This window comes from Triticum urartu, chromosome 2A, assembly GCF_056163025.1.
Source record: "Triticum urartu cultivar PI428250 chromosome 2A, HENAU_Tu73, whole genome shotgun sequence".
NCBI lineage: Eukaryota > Viridiplantae > Streptophyta > Magnoliopsida > Poales > Poaceae > Triticum > Triticum urartu.
In genome coordinates this window covers 601,385,939-601,395,993 of record NC_141874.1, presented here as the reverse complement: position 1 = coordinate 601,395,993, position 10,055 = coordinate 601,385,939, and the positions used below count along the sequence as shown (strand labels likewise).

General features: G+C 53.3%; 2 protein-coding genes across 2 annotated transcripts; both read right to left on the bottom strand.

Moving 5' to 3' along the window:
• Positions 1-206: 206 nt before the first annotated feature.
• Positions 207-10,044, bottom strand: LOC125539094 (UDP-glycosyltransferase 82A1). The gene is made up of 2 exons (XM_048702463.2): positions 9,402-10,044; positions 207-1,555 (listed from the first exon to the last, which is right to left on the bottom strand). The coding sequence occupies exons 1-2, from the start codon at positions 9,892-9,894 to the stop codon at positions 513-515; spliced, it is 1,536 nt and encodes a 511-aa protein (XP_048558420.2). The 5' UTR covers positions 9,895-10,044; the 3' UTR covers positions 207-512.
• Positions 1,564-9,356, bottom strand: LOC147986167 (uncharacterized). The gene is made up of 2 exons (XM_087545673.1): positions 6,326-9,356; positions 1,564-6,293 (listed from the first exon to the last, which is right to left on the bottom strand). Exons 1-2 carry the CDS (start codon positions 7,466-7,468, stop codon positions 5,892-5,894), a joined length of 1,545 nt encoding a protein of 514 aa, XP_087401799.1. The 5' UTR covers positions 7,469-9,356; the 3' UTR covers positions 1,564-5,891.
• Positions 10,045-10,055: the final 11 nt, after the last annotated feature.

The window sequence follows — 10,055 nt, the reverse complement described above, 5'->3', positions numbered from 1 at the left end:
CACATCATTCTCCTAATGATATGATCCCGTTATCAATGACATCCAATGTCCATGGTCAGGAAACCGTAACCATCTATTGATCAACGAGCTAGTCAACTAGAGGCTTACTAGGGACATGGTGTTGTCTATGTATCCACACATGTATCTGAGTTTCCTATCAATACAATTATAGCATGGATAATAAACGATTATCATGAACAAGTAAATATAATAATAATCAATTTATTATTGCCTCTAGGGCATATTTCCAACACCGCCGCCGTCGACCGCCGTGCGGGCTTTACCCGCCGACGTTGCACAACAGCAGCGAGGGGAGGGGCTGGAGTAGGGGGGAGGGGGGTGGCGGCGGCGCCGCCGCTAGGGTTCGCCCGAGCCGGCCCATGGGAGCGATGCCGGCGCGGTTCACGGTTGCGGACCGTTTAGGGCTTTTATGAAGTCATATTAAGCCGGGCTCATCTAAGCATTATGTCTAAAATGATAATGTACAAGATAGGCACAAAAGTGTTCGACCTCTACAGTATGCTGTACATCTGCATCGACAAAGGAGGTTGGTCCCTCCTAATTTCGTTTACGAAGGACTTGACGTTCCGTTGCGCCAAGCTCGTCGCCTCGGCCGTCACGACTCTCTCCCTCAGCCCGTCCATCTTCTCCTGCAGACGCCTCCCTTCCTTGCCCTCCATGACCCTCTCGATGCAGTCCTTCACCTCGTCCCTACTCATGCCGCCGCCGAGCCTGATCCCGATCCCCCACACCCGGGTGATGTAGGCGCAGTTGATGAACTGGTCGCCGGAGACGGGGCAGCACAGCAGCCGCACCCCGTGCCGTATGGCCTCGACGGTGGAGTTCCAGCCGCAGTGCGTGAGGTAGCAGCCGACGGCGCCGTGGGTGAGCACCTCCTCCTGCGGCGCCCAGCCCACCACCTTGCCGCGGCCGGCGGCGGCCACCCTGTCGGCGTAGCCGTCGGGGAGCCCCGCGCGCCACGACGGGTCCTTCCTGAGCGCCCACAGGAAGGGCCGGCCGGTGGCCTCCAGCCCCAGCGCGAGCTCGCTGACCTTCTCGGGCCCGATCGGCCCCACCCAGCTGCCGAACGAGACGTACACCACTGACGCCGCACGTTGCCTGTCCAGCCAGCCCATGCACGTCGAGTCTGCCTGCCACATGCTGCTGGGCTGCTGCTCCTTGCACGGTGCCACCGGGGGCCCGTCGCCTTTCGCTCGCTGCTCCGTGCTGGTGTCGCCCCCGCCGGCCGCCAGCAGCGGCCCCACCGGGAGGACCCGCGGGCCCTGCCGCGCCGGGTGGCCGTCGTCTGCGGCGGCGACACCGCCGGCCTCGCCGGGAAAGGAGTTGACGAGGACGGATCGGAAGCTCCGCGCGCGGTGCAGAGCCCGCAGCCAGAACGCGAACCTCGATTTCTGGGTGGCCGAGTCGCCCACGAGCCATGGCAGCTCACCGTTGTTGAGCTCTACCTCTGCCGGCAAGATGTTGAGGGCTCGAAGCATCTTGCCCTGCCTGAGCCCGTCGTCGTCGGACTGATTCGGCGATGATTGAGGGGCACCTGCACGTTGGTAAAAATCGACGGGTGAATTAGTGAGATGCAAAACTCATCGATTCTACTGCATGCAGTGCACTCGTGCCGACATATGCTGTGCGCTAGCTAGATCGAAGTAACACGGACGCACGCATAGTGTAGAAACTCAGGCCGCCCACAAGTTGTGAGTTCCATCCCACGTGGGCTTTCTTTTTTGAGGGGAAAATCATGCCGCTTTATTTAACCGTAGCTAGGAATCTCGTCTGAAATTACATCTAAAATAAAGTCTGGTGACAAGCCCACCCAAATCTCCGAACGGTTCTCCCCTATCCCTACTTTTGCTAATTTATGAGCGGCTACATTCCCAGACCGACGAATCCATGTCACCTTGGATTCCTCCATAGACCGAAGCATCGCTTTAATCTCCTCCACCCATGGGCCTGCAGCAGACAAATCCTTCTGCGAGTCGTTAAGCTTCTTGACCAAAGACAAGCAATCAAGCTCCACATGCACCCGTGTGAAGTTTAGATCGATCGCCATTCGAACGCCTTGTCTGCACGCTAACACCTCGACCATCTCAGGACCAACTGTATTTGGGAAGAAGTGGCACAATTCAGCGCGAAACGCCGCTTGGTGATCGCGAAGAACCGCTCCACCTCCTCCTTTCTCCCCGTGCCTGGAGACCGCGCCGTCGGAGTTGATCTTTACCCATCCAGCTTCAGGAGGTACCCATCGCTGAATAGTCTTTGGTTCTGATTGTGACGCCCTCGTCTCGTGAGATGCTCTCCATTCTGCAACATGCATCTGCACTGTAGCTGTTATTTCATGTGCTAATACAATATTCCGCCCGTCCCTTGCCTCATTCCGTGCCAGCCAGAGGCTATAGGCCGCCTGAAGCATAACCTCCTTCTCGTCGTCCTTCGCCCGGGCAAACCAGTCAAGGAGCCAGGATGCTAGAGCTCGCTGAGTCTGAATGTGTCTCGGTGGTTCTTCCAACACCAAGCCGACCTGTTCCCTTAGCAACTCCCAGAACATGACTGAATGCTGGCAGCCCCAAAATCTATGCATTATAGTTTCTTCACGGGCACACACAACACAAAAAACGCCCGGCTTGATCCGACGTCGGTGGAGTTCTGCCCCTACAGCAAGCCCGTTGCGGATCATGCGCCACATATGAATTTTGACCTTGCCCGGCGCACTTGTATCCCACAGCTCCAAATATCCTTTGTGCATAGCTATCGAACTCGAGGACTCCGGCTGTCCGGACCTCGTTCTGTTCAAGGCCATTCGTAGGTGGTATGCCGATCTAACGGTAAATACACCATTACGCGTAAAATTCCATGCAAGATAATCATCAGCCCCCGGGCCGCCAATCGCAATTTGCTTCACGTCCGTAGCATCTGCCACTGTAAACATCTGATCCACCAACTCCTCATTCCACGACACACCATCAGGGTTGATTAAGTGAGCCACCTTGGTCACACCCTGTATGTATACTTGGCCTAGGGGTTTGGTGCTCCCATTCCGAGGTATCCACGAGTCATGGTGAATGTTAATGTTGAGCCCCGCCCCAACTCTCCATATGAGGCCCTCCCTTAGCAAATCCCGGCCGTGCAAGATACTCCTGAAAGTGAACGATCCCGAGGCTGGGCAGGAAGCAGACAAAATTGAATTATCTTGAAAATACCTTGCTTTGAGCACTCTAGCACATAGAGAAGTTGGAACTTGAAGAATACGCCATGCTTGTTTCGCCAACAAAGCTTGGTTGAATGCCTCGGGGTCACGAAACCCCATACCCCCATCCCTCTTGCTCGCACACATCTTCTCCCAAGCGATCCAATGGAACTTTCTCTCACCATTCATTGCACCCCACCAGAATTTGGACGAGATTGAAGTCAGGTTCCGGCACATCTTCTTCGAGAGGTGAAAACAACTCATGGTATAGGTCGGTGTCGCTTGCAGGACAGATTTGACGAGAGCTTCTCTAGCTGCTTTGGACAATCCTTGCCCCTTCCAACCACACACTTTACCCTTAGCACACTCCGTAACATATTTAAAAGTGCCATCCTTGGACCTACCAACCAGTGTTGGGAGGCCCAAGTATCGTTCACTAAGAGCCTCAGATTGAATCCCCACAATCTGCTTAATCTGATCCTTCATCACATCATGGCTTCCTTTTCCAAAAAAGATGGAGGATTTCTGCAAATTTACCTTCTGTCCTGATGTTTTTTCATACTTTTCAAGGATCTGTTTTAGTGTTTCCATATTCTCCTTGGTTCCCTCAAGGAAAATTATACTATCATCTGCAAACAACAAGTGAGTTATATGGGGGCCAGTGCTCCCAAACTTCACCCCGGAAAGCTGTTTGTCAGTTTGAGCCTTCTTGAGTAGCGCTGAAAAACCCTCCACGCAGAAGAGGAACAAATATGGTGACAATGGATCCCCCTGTCTTAAACCCTGAGAAGGTGTAAAGCTCCTGGATAGCCCACCATTTAACTTTACAGAAAAACGCGCCGAGGTGACACATCTCATTATCATTGCGACCCACATCGGATCAAAACCAAAACGTGTCATAACCCTCTCCAGGAATATCCACTCCACTCGGTCATACGTTTTCATCATATCCAACTTAATCGCACACAAACTCTTCTTTCTTTTCCTTTTGCGAATAGCGTGTACACACTCATATGCCACCAACACATTATCAGTGATCAGACGCCCGGGCACAAAAGCGTTTTGTTCTTCAGAGATTAAAAGTGGAAGAATACCCTTCAACCTATTCGCCAACACCTTGGTGGCAATCTTGTACAAGACGTTGCATAAACTGATGGGGCGGAACTATGAAAGCAGCTGCGGTGAGTTAACTTTCGGAATCATGACAATGATTGTATCATTAAAATCAGGCGGGGTCAAAGCCCCACTCAAAAAACCCCGAACGGCCGTGCATACATCACTCTTCACCAACGACCAGTGTCTTTGGTAAAAGAGAGCAGGTAACCCGTCTGGCCTCGGCGCTTTCGTCGGCCCCATTTGAAACAACGCAGCTTCAATTTCCACATCGGAGATAGCATATGTTAGCTTGGCGTTCATATCGTCCGAGACCAGCTGATTAATATTTTCTAGTATCTCCTGTGCATCCACTGATCCTTCTGATGTAAACAAAGATTCATAAAAACTGGCTGCCAACTCACGCATCTCCTCGTCTACCATACATCTCGTACCATCCTCCCTGCGCAAAGCACGAATGGTGTTTTTCCTCTTGCTATGCGACGCCCGATTCTGAAAATATTTTGTGTTTTGGTCACCCGCCCGCAACCAGTCCACACGCGATCGCTGCTGGTACAACAGCTCCTCCCTAGCATAGATTTCGCGCAGCTGTTTTTCAATCTCTCGGACCTCCAGTGAGGTACCAGAGATGTCAGCCCTGCTTCATGCGTCTGCGAGCTGCGTCTTCAACTTCGTTATGTGCCTCCGGATGGATCCAAACACCTCCCGTGCCCAGCGCTGCATACTCCCAGTCATCTTGCTCAGTTTTGCCCACACTCCCGCCACCGTGTTTTCATCTGTACTTGCGTCTGACCAGGCCTGGGCGATCATGGTGTCATATTGCTCGTGCCTCGTCCAAGCCTCTTCAAAATGAAACGGCCTCGGCCCTCTATCTCTTGCGCGCGGAGCCGTCTCCAGCGCTCTAACCAGGATAGCTTGGTGATCTGACTCCTCTGTCACTAGGTGTTCCACATATGTTTCAGGGAATAGCTCCAAAAATGTGTTCGTGCACGTAGCTCTGTCCAGTCGTACCTTAATGTTTTCTGTCCCGTCACGTTTGTTATCCCATGTGTATGGGTAACCACAGAACCCCAGATCTGCTAGACCGCACTCCGCCAAACAATCCCTAAAGTCCTCCATCTGCGCAAAAGGTCGCTGATTACCCCCTAGCTGGTCAGTTTGGAATAGAGCTTCATTGTAGTCTCCAACACAAATCCATGGAAGATCGTCTTGTGCTTTTAGGAACCTAATCGCATCCCATGATTTCTTGCGCAACTCCGTCTTGGGCTCCCCATAGAAACCAGTGAATCTATAGGTCTTCCCCTCCCATATCATTTCCGCATCTATGAAGTATTGGCACCAAGGCCTAATGTTAACCTACACATTATCTCTCCACCAAAGAGCCAAACCCAACCTTGACAATCAACTGCAACACCACTTCTAAAACCCAAACTCCATTTAAGTTTCTCCATAGCTCTCGCCTTCTTCTTCGTTTCTGAAAGAAAAACCACCGCTGGGTTGTAGGACCGTAGCAGGTCTCTGAGTTCGCCAACCGTCGAGTCCAACCCCAAGCCTCGACAGTTCCAGGCTAGGAAATTCATTGCGTCCGGCGGTCCCCCTCGTCGGGGTCCGCCGATGAATCATTGTTCTCCGATAGCCGGTCAAAAACAGTAGATGTCTTCCTCCTCGTATCTCTGATGAACTCATCACTTGACAGTTGCTTATCCGGATCATTTTTTGCCACCCAAAAACTGCCTAGGCCCTCTCTTCCTACCTTCATAATCAAAGCTTGGTTGTTGGTAGCCACGTTGAACTGGTCTGTACTCCTGCCTAGGCTTCCTGACAAAGTGACCTCTCTTCCTGCCCCCACCTTCCCCAAACCTCTCCCTATCCCTTTGTTCATCACCTCTCCGCAAATCACCCCTGTTATGATGTATGTGGCTTCCTCCCTCCTCCTCCCGCATATCCTCTCTTCTATCTCTTGAGCTGCTAGCATAGCGTTGTTGTCCTTGAAGTTTATTTCTCAAGTCTCTTCTGCTCTAAATCCTGTCTGAGGTCATGCCCCTCCCTTCTTTCATACTTATTTTTCTCCTTCAAAGGGCTAGTAACTTCTCCTCTGTCGGTTTTAGCAGCCACGCCAGTGCGTGCTCCTTCCGATCTGGTAAACTCATCCTGCAGGTTACGTTTTGTTGGAGCCTCAGTTTTGTCAGAATTGGGATGACGCCTTGGGTCGCTGTCGCCCGTACGTCTGCTGCCCCAGCTATTGCTGCTCCCAGCTGGCCCATGAGGTCCTCCTTTTGCTCCATTCGACCGTCCCGGGGACGCCCTTAACCAGCCACCCCATTGTTGGGACGAGTCCAAAGGGGGAACACATATGCCTTCTGCATGAACCATCCTACCACACTCAAAACAAAAGTGAGGCACCTTCTCGTAGTAGAAGTCAAACCAGGTCCCCAACTTGTCATCTTTGGACGTTTTGAGATTGAAACCTCTCACCAACGGTTCAAACACATTAATCTTTGCTCTAACCCTCAAATACTGTCCCCTTGCTATACCATCCTTATCAGTGTCCACTCGTACAATCTCCCCCAACCAATTCCCAAGAGCTCTACCAAAGGATTCAGTCCTCTTGTCCGGTGGTAAGTCGTCCACCCGAACCCACACATCAGTTCTATCGAAAATCATCTCTGACGGCCTAGTTTTGCCTTCATATTCCTTCAAGATCAACACGCTGAAATCATATTGCCATGGCCCGTTGTTCATTGCATGTTTCCAGTCTCCTTCGCTGCCAAAGTGAACCTCAAATATGTTGGAACCGAGGTCCGCAAACTTGGCCACTTTGTGCAAACCCCAGGCCCTTTGCATCGCGCGCTCGACCGCGCTCATGATCATCGGCCTCGGCGAGCATACTTTACCGACGGCTGACCATCGATTATTCCTTGCACTCACCTTCTCCGGTTCCTCAAACACGAACCCCTCTGCCTCCTTATCCATCAGTACCATGCCCCCAAGCCTCGCTGAAAGGCTCGACGTAGGGATCTGGCGTCTTGCTTTCCACCGGAGATTTAGAGGAGGTCCGGCTTGCTGTACCATCCATCTTGCGTTGCGGCGTCGCCATCCCCTTTTCCTCGGCCGCTGGAGTGTTCTTCCTGCCCGAGGCCAGTGCCTCTGCATCCCCCTGCCTGCCGTTCGTGTTCCTCTGGTGTGCCATCCCCGAGCCTGATGCACAGCTAGTTCGGCTGGTAGATTTCTTCTGGTTCGCCCCGCCTATGGACACCCTGGTGTTGTTATGAATCCTCGGAGTAGTCCCAGCCGCCGCCGCCGCCGATGTCGATCCCATCTGTTCCGAAACCCTAACCCCCTTTTCTCCAGCCTTCTCCGCCATCCGCTCCGTCAGCGACGAAGACGGAAGATCACCGGTCGGTCCTGAGTTCAGCGCCGTCGCCGTCCACGAACCACCGTATCCTCTCTCACCCCCGCAGCTCAAACCCTAACCCTAGCAGCGGTAGACGTTCACCATGCAATCGCCTCCCGTCGCCTTAGAGTTTTCCTGCGTGGTGGACCCCGGCTGTGTGCGTTCCATCCCACGTGGGCTGATTGGTGACGTTCAATCATGCACCCGAAGCTCATCCGATCCAAGGGACCGACCGAGTTGGCAACTGCCGTCACATCGCTTGATGTAGTACATGTACTGCTCGTACGTCAGTACGTGATTGCTCTTCCGGACCGATCGATGGATTGGGTCGACCGGTCAGGCCAAGTCGATCGTGTTGTCGTCTTCCGCATCATCTGGTTGCTACACCACAACCGTAATCCGAAGAGAAAGACTATTCCCCGTTGCATATATGGGAAAAGGCTACACTGTACTGCACGAGCCAGCCAGCCAGAGGGCCCAGGTTGGTTCGTCCAATAGCTTGTGTCTATGTCTAAAGAAAAATGGACGCATGCAGCTGATTTAGTTTCTCTACCACGGAAAAACCCGTGCATGGATCCCACAAATTGCTAGTACAGACGTAAAAGGAGGGGCAAAAAATTAATCGCCCAAATGATTCGACAAGATCTGTTAATCGGCCGAGGCGACTCAAGCATCAATTATTCGTTAAATATTATCCTTTCTACATGTGCGAGCGTACTGCATGATGCATGCACATCTCGCCGTGATATTATACCCTCCCTTGGTGAGTAAGAACCGATCATGTGTCGACTGCCGATTTGCCGAGGGGGGAGGGTCAACTTGGTGAGTTACCATCTGGGCCAAGTATGATCAGCTACAAAAAGGCTGCCTCACAAATACTCGAATGTGTTGCTGGCCCTGGCCGGCCCCAAGACAAGATGGATCAGATCCACACAGCACTCGGCTGTAGAGGGACCAAACGAAAAGAAAGACGGGTCCCCGACTAATATTTTCACATGCCAAACCCAATCATGTTTGGCCATTCATCAACTCTCCAAGCAGCTGTAGAAAATACCCCAACGGACGAGTTGTACGTAACGGTTCCAAGATCCACCGACTGAACGCACGCCACTTATCCTCCTGGCATGTTCAGTGTGGTTGCTAACATATGCATGCGTAGATCATGAATAGTTTCTGTGATTTTCATGGTTTCCGGCCGTACATATATCATATCATCAACTTTCCTTTCCTCACAAGGTGAATACATATGTTGTGGAGCTAGCTCTTCTCATGATCTCATCTAATTAAGCTGAGATGTTTGATGAGTATGGTGTGGTGTGTGTGGAGATGGCTAGATCTCGGAGACACATATTTCTATCTGGGGGGAGCATCGTACGTAGTGCTTCGAGCCTTAGATTTAGGATCATGCCTGACGTACCGCTAACACTTTTGTTGCAACTTGCGACCGTACGTAGAAAAGCATGTGGGGGCGTGTGGCATGCATGCCGCACCAAGCACGCAAGATCAAGGATCTTAAAAAGTTCTTAACCCTATATATACTTTGTTTTAGAATTTAAATATGTTAAGCTTTAGTTTTCCCGGTCGCCAGGTCAACTCTAACCATGTTACGCGCGCGTGCGAGCTCCGGTGGTTCGCAGTGTGCCTACGTTCGGGAAGGAAGGAAGGAAGGGAACCACCCCAAGCATGGCGTACCAGATTCTGAGATGAGCCCCTCCTCCATGAGCTCCGGGATGGCGGCCACCACGCGGTAGCTCGCGAGCATCGCTGGCCAGAACCCGGCCGCCGGCACGCCGCACCGCTCGGCCACGGGGACGGCCCACGACGCCAGCACGTCCACCACAACGCAGGCCACGCGCCGGCGCGCCAGCAGGCGCTCTAGGTGCGCGGGCATGTGGTGCTCCATGGCGTGCCCGAACTCGGCGAACCCCGGCGGGTCGCCGTCGCCGACGTCCGCGACACCGCTGGGGATGGACGCCAGCGCCACGCCGCCGCCGCCATCGCGGTCGTCGTCGTTGCCGGCCGTCGTCCGAGCGATGCGGCGGTGGATGAAGTCCGGCACGGCGACGGTGGCCGCGACGCCGTGCGCGGCGAGGGCGCGCGCCAGGAGCAGCATGGGCGTGACGTGGCCCTGCGCCGGGAACGGCACGAGGAGCACGGCCGGCGGGGTGGCTGCCTCGGCGCCCATGCCGCCGTCGACGTCTCGCGGTTACGGATCTCCGTGGCCTGGGCTCAATTAGTTTGGACACACGTGGCTGTGGCCAACGGATGCGTCGTGAGTGGAATTTATAGTGGTGGTCGCGTGCTGAGCCAATTCCCTGCTGGCTCCGTCGCTGTCCGTTTCTTTAA

Bases quoted from the DNA above. Each gene is read 5' to 3' on its own strand.
- LOC125539094 (XM_048702463.2), bottom strand. From the start codon at position 9,894: ATGGGCGCCGAGGCAGCCACCCCGCCGGCCGTGCTCCTCGTGCCGTTC. The intron at 1,556-9,401 runs GTACGCCATGCT...ACCAACGTGCAG, and splicing joins GGGGCTCATCTCAGAATCTG to GTGCCCCTCAATCATCGCCG.
- LOC147986167 (XM_087545673.1), bottom strand. From the start codon at position 7,468: ATGCAGAGGCACTGGCCTCGGGCAGGAAGAACACTCCAGCGGCCGAGG. The intron at 6,294-6,325 runs AGACTTGAGAAA...AAGGACAACAAC, and splicing joins GACAGGATTTAGAGCAGAAG to GCTATGCTAGCAGCTCAAGA.